General features: G+C 43.2%; 2 protein-coding genes across 3 annotated transcripts; both read right to left on the reverse strand.

The window, feature by feature from the left end:
* Window positions 1-2,016: 2,016 nt before the first annotated feature.
* On the reverse strand, window positions 2,017-3,539 carry LOC119046110 (protein BEX1-like). Of its 2 annotated transcripts, XM_037141052.2 has the most exons (3): window positions 3,415-3,539; window positions 3,012-3,100; window positions 2,017-2,644 (listed from the first exon to the last, which is right to left on the reverse strand). In XM_037141052.2, exon 3 carries the CDS (start codon window positions 2,637-2,639, stop codon window positions 2,253-2,255), a length of 387 nt encoding a protein of 128 aa, XP_036996947.2. In that variant the 5' UTR covers window positions 2,640-2,644; window positions 3,012-3,100; window positions 3,415-3,539; the 3' UTR covers window positions 2,017-2,252. The 2 variants fall into 2 exon arrangements, with proteins under 2 accessions (XP_036996947.2, XP_036996948.2); XM_037141053.2 differs by lacking the exon at window positions 3,012-3,100.
* Window positions 3,540-6,298: 2,759 nt separating this feature from the next.
* NXF3 (nuclear RNA export factor 3) lies at window positions 6,299-16,116 on the reverse strand. Its single transcript, XM_037141026.2, is given in 19 exon segments — window positions 6,299-6,349; window positions 6,460-6,520; window positions 6,895-7,077; window positions 7,600-7,672; window positions 8,232-8,274; window positions 8,370-8,485; window positions 8,593-8,651; window positions 8,795-8,902; window positions 9,019-9,074; window positions 9,161-9,229; window positions 9,584-9,620; window positions 11,264-11,373; window positions 11,591-11,671; window positions 11,796-11,900; window positions 11,995-12,078; window positions 12,691-12,832; window positions 13,058-13,229; window positions 15,486-15,673; window positions 15,971-16,116. Coding segments are annotated over 19 exon segments (1,884 nt in total).
* Window positions 16,117-18,082: the final 1,966 nt, after the last annotated feature.

Raw genomic sequence — 18,082 nt, forward strand, 5'->3', positions numbered from 1 at the left:
GTTTTCTGTCTTGAGGCCTTTTACAAAGCTGCAGTCAATATATTGGTCAGTTCCAGGGAATTATCTGAAGGCTTGTGTGGGGAAGGATCTGTTTCCAAGCTCACTTGTGTTGTTTGACAGGATTCATATGTTCAAGGGCTATTTGGCTGAGCATTTCAGTTTCTCACTGTCTGTTTCCTGGAAGATAATCTCAGTTGTTTGCCACGTGGGCCCCTCCAGCATGGCATGTTGTTTCATCATAGCCAGCTGAGAGGTGAGGGGAATAAGGAAGGAATCTCTTAGCAAAACAAGTCACAATTTTCTGTAACACAATTACAGAAGTGACATCACATCAGTTTTTCTGTATTATATTAATTGGAATTAAGACCTAGTGATATTACCCAGTCTCAATAGGAGGGACAATTGAGGGCATGAATACCATACCCAAAAGTAATATTAAATCTATATATCTATGTGTATAAATTCTAACTATGAGGATTTGTAATTGCCTCCATTGCATCTAACTTTTTTGAAGAGTTTTTGGGTCTGGATTTATTATTGGCTTTTATTTCTTTTTATCACAAGTAATCCACATTAAGAAAAATGTACTTGAGTACAAAGAAAAAAAACCACCCATTATCCCACAGGAGATAACCACTGTTAAATTTTTAATGTATATAGTTTCAATGTTAATTTTTATGTATTAAATCTAAAGGTCTTTTTAAATTTTCTCATCCTTTGCATTTTAGTGCTTATCTGCACTGCATTCACCTTTATGTTTTTCTAGTTATTATGATTTCAAATTGTGGTACATATACACCATGGAATTCTATGCAGCAGAGAGAAAGAAGGAGCTACTACCTTTTGCAACAACATGGATGGAACTGGAAAGCATTATGCTGAGTGAAATAGGCCAGGCATTGAAGGACAAATACCATATGATCTCACCTTTGACAGGAAGCTAAAGAATAAAACAAACAAGCAAACAGAATAAAAACAAAGACGCTGAAATAGAGAACAAGTGGGCAGCGACCAGAGGGGAGAGGGAAGGGAACTTAAGGGGAAAAAGGGGGAGGGATTTTGAGGAACAAGTATGAAAGACACAGAGATGAGGACTGGGGGGGGAATGCGAGGGAGGGGGGAGACCGGGCGGGGGGGTGGGGTGGGATGGGAGAAATAGATAAAATAAATAAATAAATAAATAAATAAATAAATAAATAAACTGTAAATCTAAAAAAAAAAGAATTAAGATCATAACAAGCGTGTTCATACTAGTAGGTCTTTACACATTAATGTGCATCAAAATCACCAGGGAAACTTTAGCTAAAAATGAAAGTTCTGAAGCTCCACTGAAATTTAGGGTTGGACCAGGCATCCACATCTTCAATAAAGTTCTCTTGTGATTCTCACACAAGTGGCAGATTAGCATACTTTTAGAAACACCAGGACATTTCATGAATTTAGGAATTGCAAGTAATCTCCTCTAGAGAAATGAAGTTAGATATCCCAGGTTACTTTATTCAGGAACTGGACTGAGACAAAAACCTGAGAGTTCCTAACTTAGTCATTAATTGTACTTTGTTAAACACCTTCCTCTTGTCAGGCAGAAATTACAGTTTGAACAGCAGATGCTGCAGTCCTGAGTTGGAGAGATACTGGACTAATGAGACCTATTTTTGTGGACTATGCAATAGGTGAGATAGGTCAAATAGGTAAACACAGCTCAAACACTCCTAAACTTATTTCAAAGTCATGTGAAGCAAATATAGTCCCCAATATACAAGGAAGTCCTGGATTCATTCATCTGGCTAAAATATGTAAATTTCATGATCAAGTACTTATTAAGTGACTCTTGGGCTTTCATAAGATCATTAAAAAGTTTCCATTCATTCTTAAAGTACAGATAACATAAAACACATCAAACCACCTCACAAAAATGGGTCCCTGTATTAATCATTTGATATATTTAAATTTGAGCACTTTTCTCTTAGTGTATTAAATAAATAAGTATAAGATTTGAAATAAAAACAAATATAGTTCGATTTTGAAAACTGCTTTATTAACCTCACAATAAGCATCTTTCCATGCAATAGGTAAAATTCTCCATCTAACAAAATCTCACAGACTGGGGCAAAAACACAACGTTCAACTAGAAGCTGGTAGAGACCCACAGGAAACAACTAACAACAAAAGGTATAGCAAGGTACACCACGAACATGTAAGTTTAGGAAGCAGGTGTGTCTCCCTATTAACTTTAGGGAAAACATCAGGATTCAGGGCATAAGGCAAAATTCATCGTGATGGTCATGGTGAGGGGGGTCAGTGCTGACTGCTCGTAGACTATGACTTAACTGCTTTCCCCTCAGCTTTTCCATCAGCTGTCTCATATCATCCCCAGCTCCTTCCCTATTGTCTTGTCTCATCCGTGCCTGTGGCTCTCCAAGCCTCTGACCCCCATCCCATCTGTACTGCAGGATGGGCTGCCTAACACGGAACCGCCTGCGATTTCCTCTAGGCCCACAATATTCACCAGCTTCCAAAGGGAGAGCCAGGGGCTCTCCTTTATTAGCATCTTGCCCCTTTTCATCCTTTTTGTCATTTTCCTGGTTGGTATTTTCCACATTGAGATTTATTACTGCTTGCTCCTCTTTGGACGCCATCGCTCCTAGGAGACAGGAGATGAAAAGGGAGTATTTTATTGGTGGACTGATCAGCACTGAGGACAGAGGCCATACTACTAATCTTTCAGAGTCCTGTATACCAAAGGTTAATTATTAAATCTCATGTTTGGCCACGGAGAGGCTCTCTACCCTCTGTAGTGGACCTTCAGTACCAGCTCTGCCCCCTCCCCCTCAGTTCTCTCTCCTCCATCCCAGCAAACCCACCATTTTCCCTAGAGGTCTATCCCCAGGCCGCTTCAGGCACCAAAATGGAGACAGGTGAGGGAGCATGGAAAACTTGGAGGAAGGTAGGTCTCCGACTGGTCTGTGCACAGCCCCGCACCACTGTCTCCCGCACCCACCAGAGCCTACCCTTGTTGTCTCCCCTCTTCTTGATTCTCGCCGCGAGTGTGCTGCTGGATACTTGGCACAGACCCACAGACCCACAGACCTGCAGAGGGCTGTAGAGGAAGCAGGTGCTGTTCCCAAATACTACGCACTGACCCGTAGCCGCCATGTCCCTCCCCGGGATGCATCTCCCGCCCTCTCTCCCTCCACCCGGTTCACCATTTTTCTACAGGAGCTCGGGGATGATTTCCCATCGCTCAGGTGCTCTGCTACCCTCCCTGGGACCCTGCTGCCCCAGTACCCGCACCCCAAGGGGTCACTATTTACTTTCCTAAGAATGCCGGGAATGGAGAAAGCTAGGAGGGACTGCTGCACTGATCCCCGGCCAGCTGCCGCCCAGGCCTCCGCCCGGTTCCCAGGCCCTTACCTGCTCCGCTTTTAGGGGCCCTATGCCAGCCCGCAGTGCGCAGGACAGCGGGGAGCTGGTACCCAGAAGGAGTGACAACTGCACCCAACGCTGAGACGCTCTGCAGCTCCCGGTCACGTGAGGGCACCGCGTCATCGAGGAGCTCACCACGCCACCACCACCACACACACACACACACACACACACACACACACACACACAGACCCCGCGCGGGCGCGCGCGCACACACACACTCTCTCTCTCTTTCTCCCTCTCCCCCCCCCACGGAAAGAACTACCCCTCCAAGTCTCATCTGGACCCAGCGCGCACTGTCCTGTTACTCAGCCTGGTCCTCTTAATCTGAGGGCCCAGAAGTGGTCTCCCCTCCCTGTGGTTGGAGTTTGTTCTCTGGTTACCCTGAAGGGTCTCCATCCCTTCCTGCCCTCCACCCCACCACCCCCATAACAGCCTTGGCATTGACTTCGGCCTTTTCTGCCTTCTCTCCTCTTCTTCCTGGCTGTATATCTGCTTCCTAATCGTTTCTATTTCCTTTTTAAAAAATCACTATGCTTCAGAAAACTGAAAATTATGAAATTTTATTTTTAAGAGACATGCTTCTACCTAGGGAAGTTAAAAAACTCATTGTTTATGTTGTCTGGCACTGCACACAAAATATTTTCTCTGGGCTCCACACAACTTCATTTAAGAACATTCTAGTTTGTTTCAAAATTTTATGGGAAAAGGGTGGGAGGGGACTTTCCAAAACACAGTCAGTTGTTTTCAAAATAACCTGTGAAGGAGATCTTCAGGAAGAAGCCCAAGAGATCTAGTTGTCAGATCTTGGCCATTTAGTGTAAATAATCTACACTTTTTTCCCTTCTGGGTCAAATTTCAAGATTCATTAACAAACTTGTGTATTTTATCTTATTAAAATAATCATTTATTACATATGGAAAAGCATTTGCTGACAACTGAAGATCATCCCTTCTTTGACAAGAGGTTGGGAAGGGGTTGGTCTTCCTGCTGTTGCTTTCCAGAGACTTTTATTCCCTACATTCACGCTCCTTACTGTTGCTTACTCTAAAAATATAGATGGAGAGCTGACCAAGGTGTTGACCTGAGCAAATCTCTTGGTTCCCCCCATTTCTTCCCCAAATCCCCACCTAGTGACTCCCCTCCCACATACATAGTGGTGTCGAAGGTCAGTTCTCATACTGGAAACCAGATAGGGCTCTTCTACACCATTATGGTGGGATATTCCAAGAATCATAACAAAGTGATTGCTGGGGGAAGTGCTTCCGCAGTAAGCCTGCTCTCTCTTCCTTTTCTTCTTGTTTAGGTAGAAGCCTCTCTCAGACCTTTCTGCTATCTATCACCTATCTTAAAAAATGAGACTGCTGAGACCCTTACCCTAACCTCCTTGCCTCCAGAGCACTCAGGAAGAACCCTTACTGCTGGATCACTATCCATCAGTCCATACCCATCCTGGTACTCCCTCATATATGCCAGGGTCCGAGGAACACTCTGCAGACTATCCTTGGTAATCTTAGATTAGGCATTCTGAACACAGAAATCTGTGGAAACTATTAAATGTTATTAAAAATTACCTATATGAGCCCTGACTGGTGTGCCTCAGTGGTTGAGTGTCAGCCTGCTAACCAAGGGGTCACTGGTTCTATTCCCAGTCTAGTGTACAAGCCTGGGTTGCAGGCTAGATTCCCATTGGGGTGTGTGCAAGAGGCAACCACACATTGATATTTCTCTCCCTCTCTTTCTCCCTCCCTTCCCCTGTGTCTAAAAATAAATAAAACCTTTTAAAAAACTTAAAAACATATCTATATGGGTGAGAAAAGGTGGTAATACATTTACATTTTTTGTGTGTATGGGGAGATAGACCATACTTAGAAGATTCTCAAAGAGGCTGTAATTTCTCACTCCTTAAAAGTTTAAAAGTTTCTGTATACAATGTCTCACCCTCTCTAGTAAATTACTCTCACCTAGACTACTTCCTTTTTCTCTATTTTCTGCTTTATGTCAAGGATATTACTCCAATGTAACCAATAAATGAAGACATTTTTTTCTTCCTAGGTTTTTATGAGCTCTTTAACACTGTCTTGTTTTTGTTTTTGCAAAATGGATTGATTTTAAATTTGAATAGATTCGTATGGCCAAGAAAGTAATACTGTTCTCTGCCTAAAAAATATTGCATTGAGGCTTGGCTGGTGTGCCTCAGTGGACTGAACGCTGGCCTGCAAATCAAAGGGCCACTGCTTTGATTTCTAGTCTAGGGCACATGCCTGAGTTGCAGGCCAGGTCCCCAGTATGGGGCATGTGAGAGACAACCACACAATGATGTTTCTCTCCATGTCTTTCTCCCTACCTTCCCCTCTCTAAAAATACATAAATAAAATATTTTAAAAGAAATATTGGATTGATACACCAGGGGCACAAACCACTTCCCCAGATTTACCAGGGTAACAGACTATGCCTAGCTCAGAAGCCACACAGCCATTTGGAACACACACAGCCTGAGCTTTAGGGGGTCTAGAGTTTGAGTCTTTACCACACTATTCCCCAAGTACTGGTTGACCATCCCTCTCTTTTTCTTTCCTCCTCTGTAGAAAAGTGAATGGATTTTGTATTGAATAGATTTTGCAGTAATGTGACATAACATGTAAAGTCATTCTTTATTGTGTAAAGAATCTGTTCCTTGGAGAGACAAATACACAGAACAACCAGGCTTTTGGATGGATGAATGTCAGGTAGGTATTGACTTCCCAGCTCCAAACAGACCTCTTAGCTGCATAACAGGGATATACTAAGATTGGTGGAGAAACACAACTAAGATGATAAAGATGAAAATGATGACACCCAAAAGATTATTGTTGAGGCTGTGCTCTCAGGATCATGGGTCAGCCTGTGGGAAGGCCTCCTCCTCTGGCATCATGTACTTGGGCTGGAGGAAGTAAAGCAGGGAATTTGGGAGATTAGCACTGCCAGGAGCCCTCAGTCTTATCCCCAGGTAGTGCAGTCTCAGCTCACTTGCCCTGAATTCCCAGACTTCACCTTGGGCAGAGCAAGCACTTGTACAGCTGTAGTATAGTCCCTGTGGTTGCCATGAAGACAACTGGAGTGGAGGAAGGGCAGGAGACAACCATTAGAACCAAAGTGGAGACTGACCACACATTGCTGTTTCATAACCTGTGAGATGTTAACATGCCTCCACATTTATTGTGATATATGCAGTGCAGTAAGCCCTGTGTCACAGTGTGTGTTGAAAAAATTCCTGAAACCCAAATGTGTCAATAAAAGAGTAAGGCCCATGAAATTCAAAAAGGAATACATACCTGTTCAAAACAACTGTGTAGCTTACATGTAATAAGAAAGAAATGTTCAAGGTGATAGGTGAAATAAACAAAAACAAATTACCCGCAAGTTCTTATTATTCACTCCTCAGCTTCTCCCAGTTCCCTCCTATCCCCATGCACGCCAGTCACTCACTTCTAAGACCACTGGAGACTCACCCCAGACTGGATGGAGAAAACCTGCACCATTTCCTGCTGCTTCTTGGAGAGGGTGGGCATGAAGCTGAAGGTGGGGTTAGGCACTTCTATGGAATACACACTCTGAGCATCATTGGGGGTCCCATCCCTCACAAACAGCTCATCGTTCATGATGCACAGACTGGAGCAAAAATGGGCCATAAGACAACGGATGGATGGACAACACCACACCCTTAACACCCTCAACAATGATCCTGCTTCTACTGTCACAAAGAAACTAGGTTCCTTCCATAGACTAACTATATCTGATTGACAGAGTCCTTGCCTGGTACCTCTGCTCTTCTCACAGACAGCACTTGGAGAGATTTTTCTACCAACCTCACTAGATTTGTAAGATTAACCCCACTGTATTTAGTCTGTAAAACACTAAGGTAAAGAACAATCTAATCCCCTTTTCAGAGAAAGATACAGAGAAGTCATGATTTCACTAAGGTATACATCTAGTTAGTGTTGGGGGACAAAAGGAGAACCCAGTGTTCTAACTCCAGAGCCCACACTCTTAACCCGAGTGCTGGACTATTCCCTGGATCTGCATGTTGGCTTCCAGCAACACTGAAAAGAGCCCCCAAACCTGTACTGCTCCATTCCCACACCCCCGAGCCCAGGCTGGACTGGCTGTTCTCACCCAGAGCGCAGCACTCACCTGGAACTGCTGGCAGGGGTAGCGATGAAGGTCCGGGAGAAGGCGCGCACGCAACCCTGAGACCGTCCTTCCACTTCAACAGCAACAACAATCCTCGCTTAGAGCCACAATGTTTCACAGGCTCCCCCTGCACTCCCCAGTTAGGGTCGGACTCCACACATGCGCAAGGGGACAGCGGTTCACTGGGAGTCAGGGTGCCAGGAATGGGGAGGGCAACGATAGGAGCAATCTCCTCCCACTTACATGGACCCTACTATGCCCTGGGACAACCACTCCACAAGTTCATTTGATTCATTTTTAGCAGCTACCCAGGAGGTGGGCTTTATTAGCCCCGGTTTGCAAGAGAGGAAAAAGAGTTCCATGTAACTAGCCCAAGTTCTCAGAGGAAGTTATCTGGGGTGATAGCCACCAAAACCCATACCTGTATCCCTAAGAGCCCAGCTGTGTGGGGCTGACAAGCATGGGTGCAGGTCAGGGCAGGATGGGTTCGGGGCAGAGTGGAGGCAGGAGAACACAGGGGGAATAGGGGAAAAGGGGGAGGGGTCAGGGAAGTGGGGAGAGTTCTCAGAGAGGTCTCAGGCTGCAGGAGGGACAAGTGGGGCATCTGCAGGCGGGACTCTACACACACTCACCCTCCTTGAACACTCCACTGACACAGATGAAGATCATGGTTTCCTGAAAGAAAAGAGTGCAGGTGCTCAGTCACCGACCACACCTCCCACCCACCTGTGTCTTTCTGGGCCAGCCCGAGGGAGGAAGCAGGTTCTCACCGACTGGAAACACATGTCCAAGATGAAGGAGCTGAAGTCATGCTGAGTTTTGGGCAACACACAGAGGGAGCACACAATGTCACGTTTTGTATGTTTCAGCAGCTGAAAGCGCAGGTCTGTGGGGGAAGGACAGCAAGGGTCAGGGTTGCTGGGGACCCAGGGACCTATGACCGGCCCCTTCACGCCCCCTTTGGCTGCCCAATCTTCCCCATCCAACACGCACTGGGGTCCTTGAGGCTCTTCATATTCCGGTTATGTCTGACGTACTCAAAAAAGCTGCTTCTGGGAAAACAAAAACAAAATTAAAAAATAATAAAAAACAACAGGATGTGTTGGTCTGGCCAGTGTGGGTGTTGCAATGAGCTGGCCTGTGTCTGCTGGGGAGCCACACAGCCCAGGAGCAGAGTCTGAGCTGTGATACTCACGGATCTGGATCGTTCGGGTTGAAGGGAATGGCAAGGGAGAAGCAGGCCTCATTGTGATAAGCACTGAGGAGACTCTGTCTGTCTCCAGAGTCATAGATCAAGTAATACCTGTGAGGGAGCAAAGGGAAGATGCTGCCTGTGTTAAGTGGGACCCAAATGAGAGGTGACAGTCCCAGTCATCAGTCCCAGCCCTCCCTATTGCTAGTGTTCCCAGAGCTACTCACTGCCACAGAAATTGCAGCACTAGATTTTTCAGTGCCTCAGATCCAAAGAAGCTTCCCTGAAATCAAAACAGTCCTCAAGACCACAGCTTATAGTGCATTCTCATTCACTACCTTAAAACTCTGCTACATCCTCCCTCCTCACCCTGCAGGTTGGTAACTTCTTGTGCACTTCAATCCCCAAATTAGTTGGTGGGGTTGGCTCCTGGCTATCCTGGGAAAGGGAAAAGGAAGTCAGCCTTGCAGACCAGCAGGTGGTGCTGAATAATCAGAAAAAGAATGGGTCCAGAGAGGGTAAGAGTCTGAGGCCAGGTGCAAAAGAGCCCTGGAAATTCCATGGGCAGTACTACATTTGTATCTTCATTATGGGAGCCCTGGAGCCTGTGGAGAACTTGTGTGAAGAAAGTCCAGAGCCTTTGACACAAGTTCTCACATGGGTCAATCTACCAATGAAGATTAAAGGTAAGATCCAAAAATGTAACTTGGGCCAGACCTAAAGAAGTTGAGGGCCAGTTGTTGGAGGTGGCAGTGCCACTTAGAGGAGTCAGTGATTGAGGAATACACTTACCAGGCATAATAACTTGGGGAAGAGTTCCAAGATGGAGCTGCCAAAAGACAAAACAGAAACATAACTGAATCTGGAAAGCAGCCCTGCCTTGCTGGAGTAAGCTCACCTACATCAGACATACAGCCCAGTGTGTCCCAGCTATATTCCGGTATTCCAACCTTCCAGGGACCTGGGAATCCTCTCCATGCATTGACCCATGTAAAGAGTGGTCATCTTCCCTCCCGCTCTCCTTCTCCATCTTGCTGAGTAGCTCCCACCTCAGTGCCCTGTCTCCATTCCAGTGCCAGAAAAAAGCTTCTTGTTAATCCCAGATTACAGGGCTTCTTCCCTTTACCTGCCTCTCTTTCTTCCCCCTGGTCCCCAGTGAAAGCTCCAGAGACAAGAGGGAGTAGGGTGGGAGGGATTAAGAGGCAGGAAATGAAATGGAAGAGAAAGAAAACAGAAAGGGAGTGAGATAGGAGGTGAGACTGGGGAGACCTAGGGGTATAGATACAAAGGGAGAAAGAAAGAAAGCGAAAGGAAGGGAAAGATGTTCTGCCCTGGAGCAGGGGTAAGAGAAGAAGAGAGAAGAGAGGGGCATGGCCCTCCTGTAGTAGCCCTTTTCTTCATCTGCCCTTGGCTGGCCCTGGACCCTAAAGTAGGAATGGAAATCATGCACCTAATGGGAAGGGAGCCCATTGGATGCAAGTCACATATGGGAGCTCTGCATGAGCTGGGCATGAAAAATGTAGCAGTTGGTGGGTGGCAAGGGAAAGGAGATTGTCCTAAGAAGGAGTAAAGGGTCATGCTCAAGCTCAACATGGAGTTGGAGGTCTGTGATACCCTCTTATGATTACCATCTTCCCTCCTCATGGTTCCCATGTACCTGTGTTGGTTGGTCTTAGTTGCTTTCTTGTCTGAGGAATTCTACCTGTGTGTAGGTACCCAGGGTTCCTCTGAAGAACCAGGCAGGTGATGTGATGTGTGGAGGGAGGGGGCCATGCCCCTGAGAGGACTGTCCTTCTGTCTCCTCAACACCCCCTGCCCTCTGCCTTCCACTGCTGCCTCTGGAAGTCCTGTGCTAACTGGGGATTGCTCACTTCTGGCACCAACTCAGGGAACCCTAGTTTCTACCAAGGAGAACCCAACTCGTGGTATTGGTCCAGAGGAATGAAGGTCATTATGGCAGTCACCTAAGGCCTTGGCCCTCAGCATGAGGTAGAATATCCCCATATCAGCCTGGGATTGGAGGGGCGAACTTTTTGGAGCAAGGACAAGCAGTTTCATCTCAAGACAGGAAATATACCTTATCTCAGCTTGGAGTAGGATGGCCTGTCTCAGCTGGCTCTAGGCTGAAAGCTCTGGGCTGAAGGACCCTTCTCAGTCCAGAGCACCAATATATGACTCAAGGCTTGTCACACCTGGTACTGTTGAAAAGGGAGTGCCTTGCTTTCTAGAGCACATTTTTGGGAGGGCATGCATGAGAAGGCTGGATGCAGAGAAGTGGGAAATAAACCTCAGGCCAAGCAAACAGGACTGCAGATCAGAGGAAGAAAAAGATATCTCTAAGCACAAGTGAGGGACACAGAGAAGAGAGTAAAGGCCTGTGGTCTTCCCAAATGAACTATTTGCTGTCTCCAGCAAGTAGGCACTATGAAGCATAGTTCAGGCTCACACATGGCAAAAGAAGGTACCACCAACCTTATGTTGGTTGAATTATCTGGGAAGGTGGTGCATAGGGGGTTTTCATTTGCACTCATCTCTTCTGGCTCCAGCCCTTGGCCCTGGTCCAATTCCTCTACCAACTTCACCTATGATTATGGGAAAGAACCATATGGACCTGAGAAAAGCCAAGAAGATCTGTACCCCCAGTCTCTTCCTTTCCTAAAAAATCGAACTTACTGCCCCTTGTCATTACCCCATGGGATTCAGTGGCTCTTGATCTGAAGTAGTAAAGGGGTACATAGGTAGAGGAAGAAGAGGTGGGTCTGCATGTGGACACACAACTTGGTCTTGAGTCTGCATTACCTTTACCAACTTCTCGTTTTCTGATTTCAGCTCCTTCTGCACAGACTGGGGGGCATCAGAGGGGTTGACAAAGATAGATATCTGCAGGGAATACAAGAGGGGCTGGGTAAGCACCAGGAAATCTGAGCCTTGGTATCAAGCAAGACCTTGCCCTTGTCCTGCCCTCTTGCCCCTAGTTAACCCTGATCATGCCTGTGACACACACCATCTCGTTATCCTCATCCCGAATCTTGCCGTTGACATTCTTCAGTGCAAAGGCAACACTAGCATTCTCAACAAAAAACTGGGCCTTCATTTTCTCATAGTGAAACTATAAAGAGAGTGACAAGAGGAGCAGAATATGAGACCAGAGCCACTGCTCATCTACCCTATTTCTTCTTATTCACCTCACTGTCCTCTCTTACTTCGACTGGATTGAAGGGGATGCTGCATTGCTCCTGAATCAAATTCAGCAGCCACTTCTCATCATATTTTATGCCAAATGGAATCTAGGAGCCAAAGAAAAGATAGAAGAGTGACATAATGGAATCTAAGAGTAAGATAAAACCCAACTGTGCTTTCCTTTCAGATATTCTTTTCAGCCTTTAAAATAATTGTTTAAGATAAGACAATATCAGTTATTAGTAACTTTTATACTGGGCACAGATTTTCTAAATACCATCCTTTCCATTCAAATAGTTTTTTCTCAAATAATCAGCTTAAGACATTTAACATGTATTACCTTTCATAAAGTTTTAAGAGACCCTAAGTTAGACCTGGACTGAACCTCTCAAAAGGACCCCAGAGATTCAACATCCTCCACAGTTTGGTTGGACCAAACTATGCCTTCCAGTGTGGAGCTGCTCCACCTCATTGGCAGTAGTTTCCCCTTTTGCTTTTAGACTACCTGTCCCATTCTCCTTGCAGTCAGTCTGTTGCTTTTATATTGCTTCTCTGAGTATGCCCTTAGATGACCTAGGTTGTTAACTCTGAGTAATTTAAAAAACCCCACATTACCAACTCTTTTTCCCCAGAAAGGTGCCTAGTATCTCTACATGAATCCAGCACAACTTCCTCTATTCACCTTCTAAATATTAGGTCCACATTTCCAGTACACTCACAATGATCTTGAACCAGGTTCCTGAGGTCTCATCCTGCTTCTCCATTTTTGTCTCTGGAGGATTTTGCTCTCTCTTCATCTTAACATGGGTTTGGTTCCATTTCTGAAAATAGGCTCTCTGATGATAGTGTGCATAGGGCATGCTGTGGGTCAGTGGAAAGAAAGAAGTAGCCTATATATGCTCAGAAAGTCTTCTATACACATTTATTTCACTGATAACAAGGCTAAAATAAAGATTTTTTCAACCACTAATTTGCTCCTATCATTCCTCATTTTTCTAGGTTAGGGAGCAGAATGACATGTTTGACTACAAGGTTATATATTCCACTGGTGGGTACATTTCAGCCATGAAATGACTGGTCACTTACTATCTTACTCGGGTGTTCATGTGAGCATCACTTGTTGTAGCATCTCCATCTTGTTGCTTGTGGGATGAAGGATGAATGCCAGAACTGACGCATTCAGACAAATTGATATATCTCTTTCGGTACATACCCCAGCCTGATCTTCTATGTATGGTGTTACTTTGGGTATTATGCCCTGAAATTAAGAACAACACATCAATGGTCTCAATGCCAGAAAAAGTCCTGGGGAGATATCATGGCTAATGAAGAAATATTACTGATTTTTATAATCTAAAATGAAACACATCACAAGACTTCACTGTGGTTCCACGTACTGGGAGATGAGAGATCAGGAATAGCCACAGCTAAGAAGAAAAGCACAAAATAAAGAGTTTAGGTGTTGAGTTTAACTTGTAATATTAGTACCAGCTCTGCCCCTTACAAGTTAGGTGACCTGGGACAAGTTGTTTATTATCTCCAACTCTCACTTCCCTCCTCTGCTCTATGGAGAAAATAAAATCTACCCTGAAAGTGTGGTGCTATGGTTCAAGGGTCAAAGATGAGTTCTTGCCTAAAAGAGCAATTAGAGAAATGAAAGAGAAGTATGGTGAAAATATCAAGAATAATGTCTGGAGAGACATAATATAGAGAATACCAAAAGAGAAGGGAAGAAAATTAGAGTGTAGTGAATATATCTAACCCACGTTTAATTTGAGCCCCAATAAGAAGGAGAGGGAACAGTGCAGAAGTGGTATTTGAAGAGATTTTGACTTGTGGAGGTTCCAAAAGCAGCAAGATATCAGGTCAGTTTAACAATATTAACAGAAGAAAATTATGCTTTAAGAAAAAAATTCTTAAAGAAAAGGCATACATTTCATAATGATGTTAACATAACAATAACTGGGAATATTTGTGACCATAAGACTCAAACTAAAAGAAATATTAAGGACTCTTCTTCTTCAAGAAGAAATATGATCTCAGATGGAGTCACATAGACACAGGAAAGAAAGTCTAAAGACATGTGTGACAGTGTAGGCAAATCTAAATGAATGCTGACTGTATAGCATAATGGCAGAAATTTATTCTGGAGGGTTAAATATATATAGGATTAAAGTGCATGACAATAAATTGGTAGGCAGTGAATTCAATCAAATTGTTCCAAGGTCCCCTCATTATGTGAGGAGCTTCAAGGGACCATTTTGCATTTGACTGTGGAAAAGCAATGTACAAACATATATTTTAATTTTAAGAGTAAACACTACAAAAATGGTAAAAGAATGTCTAGGTATCCAGCCAAATGAGGTAACAATTTAATAGTTAAATGCATTAATCATTTCCAATAAAAGGAGAGGAAAGTGACTTAGGGCTGGCAAAAAGAAATGTACAGTAATATGGCATATATAAACCAATTTATATCTATATTTACATTAAGAGTTTCAGACTAAATACTCCAAACAGGAAAACGAATACTATCAGAATGGATCTTTAAAAACATTCTATCAGTCAGTCCTTTAAAGAGATACATGCATAATTTAATGATCTAGAAAATTTGAGTCAATAATTTGGCAAAACATATATTTTTTTACACAGTAACCTCTTGAGAGCTGGTATTGTGTTAGTAAAAGAAAAGGTACAGTTTTTAAAAAATTACTAAAGGAAAGAATGAAATTTCTTTATTATAACAGGCTCAATGCAATAAGGAGATATTAATACAAAATTCTAAATTTGTATGTATGTCTTGCTATACAGCAAAACATGTAAAACAAAAAATAATAGAAGTAAGTGGAGAAATGACAAATCCATGGTCACACTGGGAGATTTTAACACAACTCACTGATTGACAAATAACATGGAAGGCAAAATTTCAGGTACATGAACATTTTTTAATGTGATTTAAGTAAATTAACAAAGTAACATAAAACAATGCACACAACAACCACACAGGGAACATTCCAGAATAAATCATATACTGGGCCATAAAGCAAGCTTCAATAAACTGCTCTGGGGTAACACAACCCACTCTGAATAGCTAATGTGAGATTCAAGGGTAATGGTGGATTCTCTGTCCCTCTCATACTGGATTCACCTCCAGGATAAATTCAAAAAATGTTAATTTACACCAAATCCCCCCAACCTAGATGACCCTCCCCATTCTCCAAACCCTGGGCCTAAGAGAAACACATGACTCAGGTCTTTCCCCTCAAGAAGGGAAATAAAAAATTCAGCTACATCCCTAGAAGGGGAAGTTTTCTGTATGGAAACAGGACGGGTATGTCAGGGCCCACTTGGCCCATTTTCTCAAGAGCAGGGAAAATAGCTTGGCCATCATCAACCCTCTTCTAAAATGGAGGTAGGTAGTCTAGATGTCCCATTGATCAGGTTGGGGAGGGAACCCAGAACCCCTCCAGCCCAGTGAGGATCTGAGGTGAAGGTCTCATGCTCACTAACTCACCCGTTGTGTGGCCTGAAGGCAGTGATCTGTCACCAGTGTCCTCACAAGGTATTTGTAAGGAGAATCTGCGGAGTCTGGAGCTCGATGTTTGAGGATCAAGGTGGGCTGCCGAGGAAGACAAGAGCTGGTCCCAAACAATTTCCTCAGGGCCAGATGAACAAGATGGAATCTTTATGGGAAGTCCCTTTCTTAAAGGCATAGAGAAGAAAACTCTGGGGAATAGAGGATATTTTACTTTCTGTTCTTAATACCTCCCTGAACTTGCTACCAGCTAACACCCAGGGAATTGTTTCCAACTGAACTACCACTTCAGAGAAGACCAACTAGAGTCGGGAGGCCTGGAGCCTAGATACTTGTATCTAAACACAGGGAACTCTGAATGCCAGCCTCCGTGCTGGCTGCACTACACTGTGTTCCCTCATTCTGCAAACCCAGAGAACTTTGAGTGCCAGCTATTGGTCCAGGCACTGTACTTGCTACATTACATCTGTTCTTTCATGTGTTCTTCACAAGGTGACTCTGACATCAGAATCACCAGCTTTCCAAGGTTGCTGAGGCTTAATGTGGTACTCAAGCCTATCTGCAGGCATTCAGATGCTAACTGGAGAAACAGACTGGAATTGAGCTTCATGCCATAAGGGTGACCACTCCAAGCATAGTTTTACTAAATTCTTGCTGCAATATGTGAGATTTTCTTAAATTAGGGCATCATAACAAAATGTTCTCAAAATAATCCATGGCTGGAATTCATTCCAGGCCATCCCAGGAAGATAATACAAAAAAGAAAACTAGATCTGGAAACTACAAAGGAAATAGCAAACAGAGTTTTGTGGGTCATTGTAATGAGAGTAGAAAAAAACAAATCATGTACTTTCCTCTAAAAAAAAAAGTACTCAATGAAGATAAATTACTTTTAGTGGTCAGAGCTACAATTGTAGTTCTGGAAGTCAACTCTAAGGATAAGGGAAGAAGGGAGAAGCCTGTGCTCTTATGTATTAGCAAGAACGTTTTGGAATTATCCACTATTTTCTCTAATTTTCCACTCCTTGTTCACAATGCCTTCCTGTATCTCTATACCTTGAGAGAGGAAATCTAGCCACTGAGGTGATGAAAAATCTGCACATGAGAGTGTAATCATTTGGGCTAAGGGAACTGTAAGAGAGAAACACACACACATACACATGTAAATTGTCAAGTCAAAAGTTAAAATTCTTTATTTTTTTATAAAGCAGTATCATGAACACTCTACAGCACAGTAAATATATGTGAACCTCTCTATCAATTAGTTATTGAATATTTTCAAATGTTTTCTCTAGTTATTTATCTAATTACAAAATGCTAAATATTAAAAATGAAAGTGTTCATGTGCATTTGAAAAGAATGTGTATTTTGCCTCCCTAGAATGGAAGATTCTATATATATCAGCTAAGTACATTCAATCTAGGCCATTGCTCAATGCCACAATATCTTTGTTGATCTTTTGTTTAAAAGATCTATACATTTTTGACACTGGGGTATTAAAATGACCTACTATAATTGTGTTGCTGTCAATATCTTTCTTGAAGTCCTCCAAGATCTTCTTTATATATTTGGGTGTTCCTATGTTTGGTGCATATATCTTTATAATGTTTATGTCTTCTTTGGGTATTCTTCCTTGAGTATTATGAAGTGACCTTCTGGGTCTCTCTTTATGGCCCTTTTTTTGAAGTCTATTTTGTCTGATATGAGTTTTTCCTGTCCATTTTCTTGGAATATTTTTTCCAGCCCTTCACTTTCTGTCTGTGTAGGTCTTTTGTTCTGTGGTGGTTCTCTTAGGCAGCATATGAGTGGATCATGATTTCTTATCCATTCAGCTATTCTATATCTTTTGATTGAAGCAGTTAATCAGTTTACATTTAAGATTATTATTGATAGGTACTTATTTATTGCTATTTAACTTCCTTCATACCTGTGCTTCTCTCTCTCTCACTCACACTTTTTTTCCCCTCTTCTTATAGCCATCGTTAGCATCTCTTGCAGTGCTGATTTGGAGGAAGTGTATTCTTTCAGCCTGCTTTTTTCTGGAAAACTTCTTATATCACCTTCCATTTTAATTGAGAGCCTTCCTGGATTGAGTAGTCTTGGTTGCAGGCCTTTGGTTTTCACTACGTGGAATATTTCTTGCCATTCCATTCTGGCTTGCAGTGTTTCCATTGAGAAGTCAGCTGCTGTCCTTATGTGAACCTTATGTGTCCTTATTGGGGCTCCCTTGTATGTTACTTCCTGTTTCTCCCCAGCTGCCTTTAAGATTCTTTCTTTGTCTTGGAATTTTGTGATTTTAATTATGATTTCTTGGAGTGGGCCTCTTTTGCTTCCTCTTGATTAGGACCCTCTGTGTTTCTTGGATTTGTGTGACTTTTTCTCTCATCAAATTATGGAAGTTTTCCATCATTACTTTTTCAAACAGGTTTGCCATCTCTTGCTCTTCTTCTCCTTCTGGTATCCCTATTATATGGATATTGCTGTTTTGTGTTTCCTTCAGTTCCTTAACACATCTTCATTCTTTCTGAGTATTTTTTCCTTTTCTTGCTCTTTCTGGGTGTTTTTTCTACCTTGTC

This window comes from Artibeus jamaicensis, unplaced genomic scaffold (assembly GCF_021234435.1).
Source record: "Artibeus jamaicensis isolate MK-2021 breed Jamaican fruit bat unplaced genomic scaffold, CSHL_Jam_final scaffold_461, whole genome shotgun sequence".
Classification (NCBI taxonomy): domain Eukaryota; kingdom Metazoa; phylum Chordata; class Mammalia; order Chiroptera; family Phyllostomidae; genus Artibeus; species Artibeus jamaicensis.